The following is an 18,039-nucleotide window of genomic DNA, read 5'->3' on the forward strand; positions in this document are numbered from 1 at the left end:
TCGGTCTCCTCCTGCGATGCTTTCCTCAACGTCTTTCAGAGTCACGGCCTGAAGCCGGAGGTCATCTGCCCGTGTGCGACCTCGCCCGAGGGACTGACCGTGGCGATCCGCAGGTAAGGAGCCGATCCGATCCGATCCAATCCACTGCCATCCATACCGATCCTCGCCAAGCCGCTCCGATCCGAGCAGTTCCAATCCACTCCACTCCGATCTGTTGCAGCAGCCTCCACCAATTTGAGTCGTCGGGTTTATTTATCGTTCTGGGGATGTGGGCGTCGCTGGCAAGCCCAGCATTTATTGTCCATCCCTAGTCGCCCCTTGAGAAGGTGGTGGTGAGCCGCCTTCTTGAACCGCTGCAGTCCGTGTGGTGAAGGTGCTCCCACAGTGCTGTTAGGGAGGGAGTTCCAGGACTTTGACCCAGTGACGATGAAGGAACAGCCGATATATTTCTAAGTCGGGATGGTGTGTGTGACTCGGAGGTGGAACTTGGAGGTGGTGGTGTTCCCGTGCGCCTGCTGCCCTTGTCCTTCTAGGCGGAAGAGGTCGCGGGTTTGGGAGGTGCTGCCGAAGAAGCCTTGGCGAGTTGCTGCAGTGCATCTTGTAGATGGTACACACTGCAGCCACGGTGCGCCGGTGGTGGAGGGAGTGAATGTTTAAGGTGGTGGATGGGGTGCCCATCAAGCAGGCTGCTTTGTCCTGGATGGTGTCGAGCTTCTCGAGTGTTGTTGGAGCTGCACTCATCCAGGCAAGTGGAGATTATTCCATCACACTCCTGACTTGTGCCTTGTAGATGGTGGAAAGGCTTTGGGGAGTTGGGAGGTGAGACACTCGCTGCAGAATACCCAGCCTCTGACCTGCTCTTGTAGCCGCAGTATTTATGTGGCTGGTCCAGTTAAGTTTCTGGTCAATGGTGACCCCCCCCCAGGATGTTGATGGTGGGGGATTCGGCGATGGTAATGCCGTTGAATGTCAAGGGGCGGTGGTTAGACTCTCGCCTGTTGGTTCCGGCGTGAGAATTTCCCTACAGTCCCGGCTGAGGAGCTGGGAGACACTACAGCGCCACCACTAGGGCGGAGTGTGTAATTACAGCGTGACGGGTTTACATAGGAAGTTTCCATTGTAATGTTGACATGGGGGTTTAGAATGGACGGGCAGAGATGTTGGATTTTCGGCAGATTATCGGGAGGCGTGGCTGACTGGTCAATTGGTTTGTAGGTCCGGACAGCACGGGACGCCTGTTCCAGGCCGTGCGATCCTCTCGATGGGCGGGCTGAGCTATGGCGTGATCAGAGTGAACACCGAAGAGAAGAACTCGGCGCTGACGGTCCAGGACGTCGGGCACGTCATGCCTGGAGGTACGGCGGGGGCGAGGGGGGAAGGGTCGAGGCGGAGCTCCGCGCGCACAGAGTGTGTGTGTGTGTGTAACCCATGCCCACCAACGAGGGGTCAACGCTCCATTCCCCCCCCAGCGAGGGGTCAGTGCCTGTGGGGCCAAAACCCTGGTCAGACCACACCTGGAGTACTGTGAGCAGTTCTGGGCACCACACCTTAGGAAGGATATACTGGCCTCGGAGGGAGTGCAGCGCAGGTTTACCAGAATGATACCCGGACTCCAGGGGTTCAGTTACGAGGAGAGATTACACAAACTAGGGTTTTATTCCCTAGAATTTAGAAGATTAAGAGATTACCTGATGGAAGTTTTCAAGATATTAAGGGGTACAGACAGGGTAGAGAGAGAGAAACTATTTCCGCTGGTTGGGGAGTCTAGGACTAGGGGACATCGTCTAAAAATTAGAGCCAGACCTTTCAGGAGTGAAGTTAGGAAACACTTCGACACACAAAGGGTTGGTAGAAGTTTGGAACTCTCTTCCGCAAACGGCAATTGATGCTGGGGGGGGTCAATTGTTCATTTTAAATCTGAGATTGATAGATTTCTGTTAACCAAAGGGTATTAAGGGATACGGGGCAAAGGCGGGTAGATGGAGTTAGGTCGCAGATCAGCCATGATCTCGTTGAATTGCGGAACAGGCTCGAGAGGGGCTGAATGGCCTCCTCCTGTTCCTAATGTAACAGGCTCGAGGGGGACTGAATGGCCTCCTCCTGTTCCTAATGTAACAGGCTCGAGGGGGACTGAATGGCCTCCTCCTGTTCCTAATGTAACAGGCTCGAGAGGGGCTGAATGGCCTCCTTCTGTTCCTAATGTAACAGGCTCGAGGGGGACTGAATGGCCTCCTCCTGTTCCTAATGTAACAGGCTCGAGGGGGGCTGAATGGCCTCCCCCTGTTCCTAATGTAACAGGCTCGAGGGGGGCTGAATGGCCTCCTTCTGTTCCTAATGTAACAGGCTCGAGGGGGACTGAATGGCCTCCTCCTGTTCCTAATGTAACAGGATCGAGGGGCTGAATGGCCTCCTCCTGTTCCTAATGTAACAGGCTCGAGGGGGGCTGAATGGCCTCCTCCTGTTCCTATGTTCCCCCAGCGAGGGGTCAGCGGTGGTTACCCAGCTCTGCGGTTGGGTACTCTCTGTCTCTCTCTCTAACGCGTTCCGTGTGTCGCGCAGCTCTGATGTGCATCGTGAAGCTTGACGGACCGCCCCAGCTGTGCAAGACGGACGAGATCGGGGAGATCTGCACCAGTTCCCGGGCAGGCTGCTGTTTGTATTACGGACTCCCCGGAGTCACGAAGAACACCTTTGAGGTGAGTGTGACACCGCTCACTGGCCGCAGTGACTGAGACCGATAAATGGAAAATTAATTTCAATATAATAATAATAATCAACTTTTATTGTCATTGTTAGTGCACAAGTGCAGTACAACGAAATGTAGGCTTGCGGCTCCCGAGAGTGTACCTTTAGATTAAGACATTTAACATTCAACATTCATTTGGCTTGTAAAACATAACCATAATAAAGTGTATTGGCAGATGTGCAGGCTTTAGAGTTTATTTGTGGAGTTCAGTAGGATGACAGCCCTGGGAAAGAAGCTGTTCCTAAATCTGGTCGTTCGGGTGCGAATGCATCTGTAGCGTCTCCCAGATGGCAGGAGGGTGAACAGACTGTGGCTGGGGTGGGTAGGGTCTTTGATGATGGACCGTGACCTCTGTAAACAGCGTTTCTGGTATATGTGCTCTATGGTCGGTAGCCGGGTGCCGGTAATGCGTTGGGCAGTTTTGACTACCCGCTGCAGGGCTTTCCGGTCATAGTAGCTACAGCTGCCATACCACACCGTGATACAGTTCGTCAGGATGCTCTCTATTGTGCAGCGGTAAAAGTTAGAGAGGATCAGGGGTGACAGGTTACATCCCTTCAGCCTCCTTAGGAAATATAGGCGCTGCTGGGCCTTCTTCACCAGAGAGGAGGTATTGAGGGACCAGGAGAGGTCTTCCGTGATGTGGACTCTGAGGAACTTAAAGCTGTCCACCCTTTCCACCACAGCCCCATGGATGTGGATGGGGGTGTGAGTTCCGCCTTTAGACTTCCTGAAGTCCACAATGATTTCTTTTGTTTTCTTGATGTTAAAGGCCAGGTTGTTATCGGCGCACCACTTCACGAGATGTTGGACCTCCTCCCTGTAGGCTGACTCATCGTTGTTGGTGATCTGGCCTACCACCGTGGTATCATCCGCAAACTTGATGATGGTGTTGGAACCATGAACAGCCACACAGTCGTGGGTGAAGAGGGAGTAGAGGAGGGGGCTCAGCACACATCCTTGTGGGGCCCCCGTGTTCAGGGTCGGGGGGTGGAGGTGTGGTTACCTAATCTGACAGACTGGTAGGAAGAATAAGGAGGCCATAAAAAAAGCACACGGGTTCATTTCTAGAGGGATAGAATTGAAAAGAAGAGAACCTGAGTTAGACCACACTTGGAGCACTGTGCACAGTTCTGGTCTCCATACACCTTGGTTAGACCACACTTGGAGCACCATGTACAGTTCTGGTCTCCATATACCTTGGTTGGACCACACTTGGAGCACTGTGCACAGTTCTGGTCTCTGTATACCTTGGTTAGACCACACTTGGAGCACTGTGCACAGTTCTGGTCTCTGTATACCTTGGTTAGACCACACTTGGAGCACCGTGCACAGTTCTGGTCTCCGTATACCTTGGTTAGACCACACTTGGAGCACTGTGTACAGTTCTGGTCTCCATATACCTTGGTTGGACCACACTTGGAGCACTGTGCACAGTTCTGGTCTCCATATACCTTGGTTAGACCACAATTGGAGCACTGTGCACAGTTCTGGTCTCCATATACCCTGGTTAGACCACACTTGGAGCACTGTGCACAGTTCTGGTCTCTGTATACCTTGGGTAGACCACACTTGGAGACCGGAACTGTGCACAGTGCTCCATATACCTTGGTTAGACTGCACTTGGAGCACCGTGCACAGTTCTGGTCTCCATATACCTTAGTTAGACCACACTTGGAGCACTGTGCACAGTTCTGGTCTCCATATACCTTGGTTAGACCACACTTGGAGCACTGTGCACAGTTCTGGTCTCCATATACCTTGTTTAGACCACACTTGGAGCACCGTGCACAGTTCTGGTCTCCATATTATAAAAAAGGATATAGAGGCACTGGAGAAGGTGCAAAGTACAGGAAACTTTTCTTTATCCGGGACCGACGTGGTGCCGGTTCATCAACAATTCCGGATAACCGAAAGCTATAGTAAAAGATACGGAGAGCTGAGAGCTCTGTATAAAGCAACAAACCCTGTTGCTTAGCAACAGGTTCAGAACAATGGCCACAAGCTCCAAGCGTCTCTGTAGCTTAGCAACAGCTGCAGCCACACCCTTGCACAGCAACAGATGGAGGAAGGCAAGTAATAAAACTTACCTGAACCTACTCCTGAATTTTGCCGGTTAACCGAGATTTCCGGTTATTTCGGTGCCGGTAAATCGAAAGTTTCCTGTAGTTTTACACAGGTATAGTTCTGGTATCATCTATCAGGAAAGATTGAACAGGCTGGGGCTCTTTTCTCCAGAAAAGAGAAGGCTGAGGGGTGACCTCATGGAGGTCTTTAAAATTATGAAGGGGGTTCGATAGGGTAGACGTAGAGAAGATGTTTCCACTTGTGGGGGAGACCAGAACTAGGGGCCATCAATATAAGACAGTCACTAATAAATCCAATGGGGAATTCAGGAGAAACTTCTTTACCCAGAGAGTGGTGAGAATGTGGAACTCGCTCCCACAGGGAGTGGTGGAGGCGAACAGCGGAGATGCGTTTACGGGGAAGTTTGATCAGGCCTGGCACTGAATTAGCTTCTCGTGGCCTGGGCTGAGGGGGTTGGGCGGCCTCTGGTTGAATGCAGGTGCTGACTCCTGCGGGCTCTGGTGTGAGGAGGGTCGCACTCCCTCCCTCCCTCCCTCCTCCGCACACGGGTCTCGGTTACAAACGCGAGCGCCGATCCCGGGCTCCGCTAGTTAATCTGGTGTACGGACGGACGTCGGGCTACATCCTCATTGGTGACTGGTGTTTGTGTTTCTCTCGTTCTCGCTCTCCCTTCATCCGATCTGTTCCTCCCCCTCTCTCCCTTCATTCCTCTGTCCCTGTTTCTCTTCCTTCATCCCTCCCTCTCTCTCCCTCTGTCTCTGTTTCATTCTCATTCACACACACACTCATTCCCATCCCCATCTCTTTTTCTCCTGTTCCTCATTCTCTGTCTCTCTCTCTCTCTCTCTCTCTTCCTCCCTCCCCCCTACAGGTAATCCCTATCACTTCTGCAGGAGCTCCCGTTGGTGAATTTCCCTTCGTTCGATCAGGACTACTGGGGTTCGTGGGGCCGGTAAGCATCTTTATTCTTCCTTTGCTCCTTTATTATATACAGCGACAGACCTGCACCTACCAGTACTGTACCCCAGTGTTATACAGTGACAGCCCTGTACCCACCAGTACTGTACCCCAGTGTTGTACAGTGACAGACCTGTACCCACCAGTACTGTACCCCAGTGTTATACAGTGATAGACCTGTACCCACCAGTACTGTACCCCAGTGTTATACACTGACAGACCTGTACCCACCAGTACTGTACCCCAGTGTTATACAATGACAGACCTGTACCCACCAGTACTGTACCAGTGTTATACAGTGACAGACCTGTACCCACCAGTACTGTACCCCAGTGTTATACAGTGACAGACCTGTACCCACCAGTACTGTACCCCAGTGTTATACAGTGACAGACCTGTACCCACCAGTACTGTACCCCAGTGTTATACAGTGACAGACCTGTACCCACCAGTACTGTACCCCAGTGTTATACAGTGACAGACCTGTACCCACCAGTACTGTACCCCAGTGTTATACAGTGACAGACCTGTACCCACCAGTACTGTACCCCAGTGTTATACACTGACAGACCTGTACCCACCAGTACTGTACCCCAGTGTTATACAGTGACAGACCTGTACCCACCAGTACTGTACCCCAGTGTTATACAGTGACAGACCTGTACCCACCAGTACTGTACCCCAGTGTTACACAGTGACCAACCTGTACCCACCAGTACTGTACCCCAGTGTTATACAGTGACAGACCTGTACCCACCAGTACTGTACCCCAGTGTTATACAGTGACAGACCTGTACCCACCAGTACTGTACCCGTGTTATACAGTGACAGACCTGTACCCACCAGTACTGTACCCCAGTGTTATACAGTGACAGACCTGTACCCACCAGTACTGTACCCCAGTGTTATACAGTGACAGACCTGTACCCACCAGTACTGTACCCCAGTGTTATACAGTGACAGACCTGTACCCACCAATACTGTACCCCAGTGTTATACAGTGACAGACCTGTACCCACCAATACTGTACCCCAGTGTTATACAGTGACAGACCTGTACCCACCAGTCCTGTACCCCAGTGTTAGACAGTGACAGACCTGTACCCACCAGTACTATACCCCAGTGTTATACAGTGACAGACCTGCACCCACCAGTACTGTACCCCAGTGTTGTACAGTGACAGACCTGTACCCACCAGTAATGTACCCCAGTGTTATACAGTGACAGACCTGTACCCACCAGTACTGTACCCCAGTGTTATACAGGGACAGACCTGTACCCACCAGTCCTGTACCCCAGTGTTATACAGTGACAGACCTGTACCCACCAGTACTGTACCCCAGTGTTATACAGTGACAGACCTGTACCCCCCAGTACTGTACCCCAGTGTTATACAGTGACAGACCTGTACCCACCAGTACTGTACCCCAGTGTTATACAGTGACAGACCTGTACCCACCAGTACTGTACCCCAGTGTTATACAGTGACAGACCTGTACCCACCAGTACTGTACCCCAGTGTTATACAGTGACAGACCTGTACCCACCAGTACTGTACCCCAGTGTTACACAGTGACCAACCTGTACCCACCAGTACTGTACCCCAGTGTTATACAGTGACAGACCTGTACCCACCAGTACTGTACCCCAGTGTTATACAGTGACAGACCTGTACCCACCAGTACTGTACCCCAGTGTTATACAGTGACAGACCTGTACCCACCAGTACTGTACCCCAGTGTTATACAGTGACAGACCTGTACCCACCAGTACTGTACCCCAGTGTTATACAGCGACAGACCTGTACCCACCAGTACTGTACCCCAGTGTTATACAGTGACAGACCTGTACCCCCCAGTACTGTACCCCAGTGTTATACAGTGACAGACCTGTACCCACCAGTACTGTACCCCAGTGTTATACAGTGACAGACCTGTACCCACCAGTCCTGTACCCCAGTGTTATACAGTGACAGACCTGTACCCACCAGTCCTGTACCCCAGTGTTACACAGTGACCAACCTGTACCCACCAGTACTGTACCCCAGTGTTATACAGTGACAGACCTGTACCCACCAGTCCTGTACCCCAGTGTTATACAGCGACAGACCTGTACCCACCAGTCCTGTACCCCAGTGTTACACAGTGACCAACCTGTACCCACCAGTACTGTACCCCAGTGTTATACAGTGACAGCCCTGTACCCACCAGTACTGTACCCCAGTGTTACACAGTGACCAACCTGTACCCACCAGTACTGTACCCCAGTGTTATACAGTGACAGACCTGTACCCACCAGTCCTGTACCCCAGTGTTACACAGTGACCAACCTGTACCCACCAGTACTGTACCCCAGTGTTATACAGTGACAGACCTGTACCCACCAGTCCTGTACCCCAGTGTTATACAGTGACAGACCTGTACCCACCAGTCCTGTACCCCAGTGTTACACAGTGACCAACCTGTACCCACCAGTACTGTACCCCAGTGTTATACAGTGACAGCCCTGTACCCACCAGTACTGTACCCCAGTGTTACACAGTGACCAACCTGTACCCACCAGTACTGTACCCCAGTGTTATACAGTGACAGATCTGTACCCACCAGTACTGTACCCCAGTGTTATACAGTGACAGACCTGTACCCACCAGTCCTGTACCCCAGTGTTATACAGTGACAGACCTGTACCCACCAGTACTGTACCCCAGTGTTATACAGTGACAGACCTGCACCTACCAGTACTGTACCCCAGTGTTATACAGTGACAGACCTGTACCCACCAGTCCTGTACCCCAGTGTTACACAGTGACCAACCTGTACCCACCAGTACTGTACCCCAGTGTTATACAGTGACAGCCCTGTACCCACCAGTACTGTACCCCAGTGTTATACAGTGACAGATCTGTACCCACCAGTACTGTACCCCAGTGTTATACAGTGACAGACCTGTACCCACCAGTACTGTACCCCAGTGTTATACAGGGACAGACCTGTACCCACCAGTACTGTACCCCAGTGTTATACAGAGAGAGACCTGTACCCACCAGTACTGTACCCCAGTGTTATACAGTGACAGACCTGTACCCACCAGACCTGTATGCCAGTGTTATACAGAGAGAGACCTGTACCCACCAGACCTGTATGCCAGTGTTATACAGTGACAGACCTGTACCCACCAGACCTGTATGCCAGTGTTATACAGTGACAGACCTGTACCCACCAGTACTGTACCCCAGTTATACAGTGACAGACCTGTACCCACCAGTACTGTACCCCAGTGTTATACAGTGACAGACCTGTACCCACCAGTACTGTACCCCAGTGTTATACAGTGACAGACCTGTACCCACCAGTACTGTACCCCAGTGTTATACAGTGACAGACCTGTACCCACCAGTACTGTACCCCAGTGTTATACAGTGACAGACCTGTACCCACCAGTACTGTACCCCAGTGTTATACAGTGACAGACCTGTACCCACCAGTACTGTACCCCAGTGTTATACAGTGACAGACCTGTACCCACCAGTACTGTACCCCAGTGTTATACAGGGACAGACCTGTACCCACCAGTACTGTACCCCAGTATTATACAGGGACAGACCTGTACCCAACAGTACTGTACCCCAGTGTTATACAGGGACAGACCTGTACCCACCAGTACTGTACCCCAGTGTTATACAGGGACAGACCTGTACCCACCAGTACTGTACCCCAGTGTTATACAGTGACAGACCTGTACCCACCAGTACTGTACCCCAGTGTTATACAGGGACAGACCTGTACCCACCAGTACTGTACCCCAGTGTTATACAGGGACAGACCTGTACCCACCAGTACTGTACCCCAGTGTTATACAGTGACAGACCTGTACCCACCAGTACTGTACCCCAGTGTTATACAGTGACAGACCTGTACCCACCAGTACTGTACCCCAGTGTTATACAGTGACAGACCTGTACCCACCAGTACTGTACCCCAGTGTTATACAGTGACAGACCTGTACTCACCAGTACTGTACCCCAGTGTAATACAGTGACAGACCTGTACCCACCAGTACTGAACCCAGTGTTATACAGCGACAGACCTGTACCCACCAGTACTGTACCCCAGTGTTACAGTGACAGACCTGTACCCACCAGTACTGTACCCCAGTGTTATACAGTGACAGACCTGTACCCACCAGTACTGTACCCCAGTGTTATACAGTGACAGACCTGTACCCACCAGTACTGTACCCCAGTGTTATACAGCGACAGACCTGTACCCACCAGTACTGTACCCCAGTGTTACAGTGACAGACCTGTACCCACCAGTACTGTACCCCAGTGTTATACAGTGACAGACCTGTACCCACCAGTACTGTACCCCAGTGTTATACAGTGACAGACCTGTACCCACCAGTACTGTACCCCAGTGTTATACAATGACAGACCTGTACCCACCAGTACTGTACCCCAGTGTTATACAGTGACAGACCTGTACCCCCCAGTACTGTACCCCAGTGTTATACAGCGACAGACCTGTACCCACCAGTACTGAACCCAGTGTTATACAGTGACAGACCTGTACCCACCAGTACTGTACCCCAGTGTTATACAATGACAGACCTGTACCCACCAGTACTGTACCCCAGTGTTATACAATGACAGACCTGTACCCACCAGTACTGTACCCCAGTGTTATACAGTGACAGACCTGTACCCACCAGTACTGAACCCAGTGTTATACAGTGACAGACCTGTACCCACCAGTACTGTACCCCAGTGTTATACAGTGACAGACCTGTACCCACCAGCACTGTACCCCAGTGTTATACAGTGACAGACCTGTACCCACCAGTACTGTACCCCAGTGTTATACAGAGACAGACCTGTACCCACCAGTACTGTACCCGTGTTATACAGTGACAGACCTGTACCCACTAGTACTGTACCCCAGTGTTATACAGTGACAGACCTGTACCCACCAGTACTGAACCCAGTGTTATACAATGACAGACCTGTACCCACCAGTACTGTACCCCAGTGTTATACAGCGACAGACCTGTACCCCCCAGTACTGTACCCCAGTGTTATACAGTGACAGACCTGTACCCACCAGTACTGTACCCCAGTGTTATACAGTGACAGACCTGTACCCACCAGTACTGTACCCCAGTGTTATACAGTGACAGACCTGTACCCACCAGTACTGTACCCCAGTGTTATACAGTGACAGACCTGTACCCACCAGTACTGTACCCCAGTGTTATACAGTGACAGACCTGTACCCACCAGTACTGTACCCCAGTGTTATACAGCGACAGACCTGTACCCACCAGTACTGTACCCCAGTGTTATACAGCGACAGACCTGCACCTACCAGTACTGTACCCCAGTGTTATACAGTGACAGACCTGTACCCACCAGTACTGTACCCCAGTGTTATACAGTGACAGACCTGTACCCACCAGTACTGTACCCCAGTGTTATACAGTGACAGACCTGTACCCACCAGTACTGTACCCCAGTGTTATACAGTGACAGACTTGTACCCACCAGTACTGTACCCCAGTGTTATACAGTGACAGACCTGTACCCACCAGTACTGTACCCCAGTGTTATACAGTGACAGACCTGTACCCACCAGTACTGTACCCCAGTGTTATACAGTGACAGACCTGTACCCACCAGTACTGTACCCCAGTGTTATACAGTGACAGACCTGTACCCACCAGTACTGTACCCCAGTGTTATACAGCGACAGACCTGTACCCACCAGTACTGTACCCCAGTGTTATACAGTGACAGACCTGTACCCACCAGTACTGTACCCCAGTGTTATACAGTGACAGACCTGTACCCACCAGTACTGTACCCGTGTTATACAGTGACAGACCTGTACCCACCAGTACTGTACCCCAGTGTTATACAGTGACAGACCTGTACCCACCAGTCCTGTACCCCAGTGTTATACGGTGACAGACCTGTACCCACCAGTACTGTACCCCAGTGTTATACAGTGACAGACCTGTACCCACCAGTCCTGTACCCCAGTGTTATACAGTGACAGACCTGTACCCACCAGTACTGTACCCCAGTGTTATACAGTGACAGACCTGTACCCACCAGTACTGTACCCCAGTGTTATACAGCGACTGACCTGTACCCACCAGTACTGTACCCCAGTGTTATACAGTGACAGACCTGTACCCACCAGTACTGTACCCCAGTGTTATACAGTGACAGACCTGTACCCACCAGTACTGTACCCCAGTGTTATACAGTGACAGACCTGTACCCACCAGTACTGTACCCCAGTGTTATACAGTGACAGACCTGTACCCACCAGTACTGTACCCCAGTGTTATACAGTGACAGACCTGTACCCACCAGTACTGTACCCCAGTGTTATACAGTGACAGACCTGTACCCACCAGTACTGTACCCGTGTTATACAGTGACATACCTGTACCCACCAGTACTGTACCCCAGTGTTATACAGTGACAGACCTGTACCCACCAGTACTGTACCCCAGTGTTATACAGTGACAGACCTGAACCCACCAGTACTGTACCCCAGTGTTATACAGTGACAGACCTGTACCCACCAGTACTGTACCCCAGTGTTATACAGTGAGAGACCTGTACCCACCAGTACTGTACCCCAGTGTTATACAGCGACAGACCTGCACCTACCAGTACTGTACCCCAGTGTTATACAGTGACAGACCTGTACCCACCAGTACTGTACCCCAGTGTAATACAGTGACAGACCTGTACCCACCAGACCTGTATGCCAGTGTTATACAGTGACAGACCTGTACCCACCAGTACTGTACCCCAGTGTTATACAGTGACAGACCTGTACCCACCAGACCTGTATGCCAGTGTTATACAGTGACAGACCTGTACCCACCAGTACTGTACCCCAGTGTTATACAGTGACAGACCTGTACCCACCAGTACTGTACCCCAGTCTTACACAGTGACAGACCTGTACCCACCGGTCCTGTACCCCAGTGTTATACAGTGACAGACCGGTACCCACCAGTACTGTACCCCAGTGTTATACAGTGACAGACCTGTACCCACCAGTACTGTACCCCAGTGTTATACAGTGACAGACCGGTACCCACCAGTACTGTACCCCAGTGTTATACAGCGACAGACCTGTACCCACCAGTACTGTACCTGTGTTATACAGTGACAGACCTGTACCCACCAGTCCTGTACCCCAGTGTTATACAGTGACAGACCTGAACCCACCAGTACTGTACCCCAGTGTTATACAGTGACAGACCTGTACCCACCAGTACTGTACCCCAGTGTTATACAGTGACAGACCTGTACCCACCAGTACTGTACCCCAGTGTTATACAGTGACAGACCTGTACCCACCAGTACTGTACCCCAGTGTTATACAGTGACAGACCTGTACCCACCAGTACTGTACCCCAGTGTTATACAATGACAGACCTGTACCCACCAGTACTGTACCCCAGTGTTATACAGTGACAGACCTGTACCCACCAGTACTGTACCCCAGTGTTATACAGTGACAGACCTGTACCCACCAGTACTGTACCCCAGTGTTATACAGTGACAGACCTGTACCCACCAGTACTGTACCCCAGTGTTACAGTGACAGACCTGTACCCACCAGTCCTGTACCAGTGTTATACAATGACAGACCTGTACCCACCAGTGCTGTACCCCAGTGTTATACAGTGACAGACCTGTACCCACCAGTACTGTACCCCAGTGTTATACAGTGATAGACCTGTACCCACCAGTACTGTACCCCTGTGTTATACAGTGACAGACCTGTACCCACCAGTACTGTACCCCAGTGTTATACAGTGACAGACCTGTACCCACCAGTACTGTACCCCAGTGTTATACAGTGACAGACCTGTACCCACCAGTACTGTACCCCAGTGTTATACAGGGACAGACCTGTACCCACCAGTACTGTACCCCAGTGTTATACAGTGACAGACCTGTACCCACCAGTACTGTACCCCAGTGTTATACAGTGACAGACCTGTACCCACCAGTACTGTACCCCAGTGTTATACAGTGACAGACCTGTACCCACCAGTCCTGTACCAGTGTTATACAGTGACAGACCTGTACCCACCAGTACTGTACCCCAGTGTTATACACTGACAGACCTGTACCCACCAGTACTGTACCCCAGTGTTATACAGTGACAGACCTGTACCCACCAGTCCTGTACCAGTGTTATACAGTGACAGACCTGTACCCCCAGTACTGTACCCCAGTGTTATACAGTGACAGACCTGTACCCACCAGTACTGTACCCCAGTGTTATACAATGACAGACCTGTACCCACCAGTACTGTACCCTAGTGTTATACAGTGACAGACCTGTACCCACCAGCCCTGTACCCCAGTGTTATACAGTGACAGACCTGTACCCACCAGTACTGTACCCCAGTGTTATACAGTGACAGACCTGTACCCACCAGTACTGTACCCGTGTTAGACAGTGACAGACCTGTACCCACCAGTACTGTACCCCAGTGTTATACAGTGACAGACCTGTACCCACCAGTACTGTACCCCAGTGTTATACAGTGACAGACCTGCACCCACCAGTACTGTACCCCAGTGTTATACAGTGACAGACCTGTACCCACCAGTACTGTACCCCAGTGTTATACAGTGACAGACCTGTACCCACCAGTACTGTACCCCAGTGTTATACAGTGACAGACCTGTACCCACCAGTACTGTACCCCAGTGTTATACAGTGACAGACCTGTACCCACCAGTACTGTACCCCAGTGTTATACAGTGACAGATCTGTACCCACCAGTACTGTACCCCAGTGTTATACAGTGACAGACCTGTACCCACCAGCACTGTACCCCAGTGTTATACAGCGACAGACCTGTACCCACCAGTACTGTACCCCAGTGTTATACAGTGACAGACGTGTACCCATCAGTACTGTACCCCAGTGTTAGACAGTGACAGACCTGTACCCACCAGTACTGTACCCTAGTGTGATACAGTGACAGACCTGTACCCACCAGTACTGTACCCCAGTGTTATACAGTGACAGACCTGTACCCACCAGCACTGTACCCCAGTGTTATAGTGACAGACCTGTACCCACCAGTACTGTACCCCAGTGTTATACAGTGACAGACCTGTACCCACCAGTACTGTACCCCAGTGTTATACAGTGACAGACCTGTACCCACCAGTGCTGTACCCCAGTGTTATACAGTGACAGACCTGTACCCACCAGTACTGTACCCCAGTGTTATACAGTGACAGACCTGTACCCACCAGTACTGTACCCCAGTGTTATACAGTGACAGACCTGTACCCACCAGTACTGTACCCCAGTGTTATACAGTGACTGACCTGTACCCACCAGTACTGTACCCCAGTGTTATACAGTGACAGACCTGTACCCACCAGTACTGTACCCCAGTGTTATACAGTGACAGACCTGTACCCACCAGTACTGTACCCCAGTGTTATACAGTGACAGACCTGTACCCACCAGTACTGTACCCCAGTGTTATACAGTGACAGACCTGTACCCACCAGCACTGTACCCCAGTGTTATACAGTGACAGACCTGTACCCACCAGCACTGTACCCCAGTGTTATACAGTGACAGACCTGTACCCACCAGCACTGTACCCCAGTGTTATACAGTGACAGACCTGTACCCACCAGTACTGTACCCCAGTGTTATACAGTGACAGACCTGCACCCACCAGTACTGTACCCCAGTGTTATACAGTGACAGACCTGTACCCACCAGTACTGTACCCCAGTGTTATACAGTGACAGACCTGTACCCACCAGTACTGTACCCCAGTGTTATACAGTGACAGACCTGTACCCACCAGTACTGTACCCCAGTGTTATACAGTGACAGACCTGTACCCACCAGTACTGTACCCCAGTGTTATACAGTGACAGATCTGTACCCACCAGTACTGTACCCCAGTGTTATACAGTGACAGACCTGTACCCACCAGCACTGTCACCCCAGTGTTATACAGCGACAGACCTGTACCCACCAGTACTGTACCCCAGTGTTATACAGTGACAGACGTTGTACCCATCAGTACTGTACCCCAGTGTTAGACAGTGACAGACCTGTACCCACCAGTACTGTACCCTAGTGTGATACAGTGACAGACCTGTACCCACCAGTACTGTACCCCAGTGTTATACAGTGACAGACCTGTACCCACCAGCACTGTACCCCAGTGTTATAGTGACAGACCTGTACCCACCAGTACTGTACCCCAGTGTTATACAGTGACAGACCTGTACCCACCAGTACTGTACCCCAGTGTTATACAGTGACAGACCTGTACCCACGCAGTACTGTACCCCAGTGTTATACAGTGACAGACCTGTACCCACCAGTACTGTACCCCAGTGTTATACAGTGACAGACCTGTACCCACCAGCACTGTACCCCAGTGTTATACAGTGACAGACCTGTACCCACCAGGCACTGTACCCCAGTGTTATACAGTGGACAGACCTGTACCCACCAGCACTGTACCCCAGTGTTATACAGTGACAGACCTGTACCCACCAGTACTGTACCCCAGTGTTATACAGTGACCAGACCTGCACCCACCAGTACTGTACCCCAGTGTTATACAGTGACAGACCTGTACCCACCAGTACTGTACCCCAGTGTTATACAGTGACAGACCTGTACCCACCAGTACTGTACCCCAGTGTTATACAGTGACAGACCTGTACCCACCAGTACTGTACCCCAGTGTTATACAGTGACAGACCTGTACCCACCAGTACTGTACCCCAGTGTTATACAGTGACAGATCTGTACCCACCAGTACTGTACCCCAGTGTTATACAGTGACAGACCTGTACCCACCAGCACTGTACCCCAGTGTTATACAGCGACAGACCTGTACCCACCAGTACTGTACCCCAGTGTTATACAGTGACAGACGTGTACCCATCAGTACTGTACCCCAGTGTTAGACAGTGACAGACCTGTACCCACCAGTACTGTACCCTAGTGTGATACAGTGACAGACCTGTACCCACCAGTACTGTACCCCAGTGTTATACAGTGACAGACCTGTACCCACCAGCACTGTACCCCAGTGTTATAGTGACAGACCTGTACCCACCAGTACTGTACCCCAGTGTTATACAGTGACAGACCTGTACCCACCAGCACTGTACCCGTGTTATACAGTGACAGAGCCTGTACCCACCAGTACTGTACCCCAGTGTTATACAGTGACAGACCTGTACCCACCAGTCCTGTACCAGTGTTATACAGTGACAGACCTGTACCCCCAGTACTGTTACCCCAGTGTTATACAGTGACAGACTGTACCCACCAGTACTGTACCCCAGTGTTATACAATGACAGACCTGTACCCGACCAGTACTGTACCCTAGTGTTATACAGTGACAGACCTGTACCCACCAGCCCTGTACCCCAGTGTTATACAGTGACAGACCTGTACCCACCAGTACTGTACCCCAGTGTTATACAGTGACAGACCTGTACCCACCAGTACTGTACCCGTGTTTAGACAGTGACAGACCTGTACCCACCAGTACTGTACCCCAGTGTTATACAGTGACAGACCTGTACCCACCAGTACTGTACCCCAGTGTTATACAGTGACAGACCTGCACCCACCAGTACTGTACCCCAGTGTTATCACAGTGACAGACCTGTACCCACCAGTACTGTACCCCAGTGTTATACAGTGACAGACCTGTACCCACCAGTACTGTACCCCAGTGTTATACAGTGACAGACCTGTACCCCACCAGTATCTGTACCCCAGTGTTATACAGTGACAGACCTGTACCCACCAGGTACTGTACCCCAGTGTTATACAGTGACAGATCTGTACCCACCAGTACTGTACCCCAGTGTTATACAGTGACAGACCTGTACCCACCAGCACTGTACCCCAGTGTTATACAGCGACAGACCTGTACCCACCAGTACTGTACCCCAGTGTTATACAGTGACAGACGTGTACCCATCAGTACTGTACCCCAGTGTTAGACAGTGACAGACCTGTACCCACCAGTACTGTACCCTAGTGTGATACAGTGACAGACCTGTACCCACCCAGTACTGTACCCCAGTGTTATACAGTGACAGACTGTACCCACCAGCACTGTACCCCCAGTGTTATAGTGACAGACCTGTACCCACCAGTACTGTACCCCAGTGTTATACAGTGACAGACCTGTA

General features: G+C 51.2%; 1 protein-coding gene across 1 annotated transcript in view; it reads left to right on the forward strand.

The window, feature by feature from the left end:
* Positions 1 to 18,039, forward strand: part of LOC147097185 (disco-interacting protein 2 homolog B-like) — a 159,564-nt gene that overhangs the window by 129,968 nt on the left and 11,557 nt on the right. The window contains exons 17-20 of the mRNA XM_085972544.1: positions 1 to 113; positions 1,216 to 1,355; positions 2,560 to 2,696; positions 5,706 to 5,897. Of these exons, the coding sequence (XP_085828670.1) occupies positions 1 to 113; positions 1,216 to 1,355; positions 2,560 to 2,696; positions 5,706 to 5,897 (582 nt within the window). The remainder of the gene's footprint in view (positions 114 to 1,215; positions 1,356 to 2,559; positions 2,697 to 5,705; positions 5,898 to 18,039) is intronic.

Source organism: Somniosus microcephalus, chromosome 33, assembly GCF_052327205.1.
Source record: "Somniosus microcephalus isolate GS21.2 chromosome 33, FLI_Smic_1.0, whole genome shotgun sequence".
NCBI lineage: Eukaryota > Metazoa > Chordata > Chondrichthyes > Squaliformes > Somniosidae > Somniosus > Somniosus microcephalus.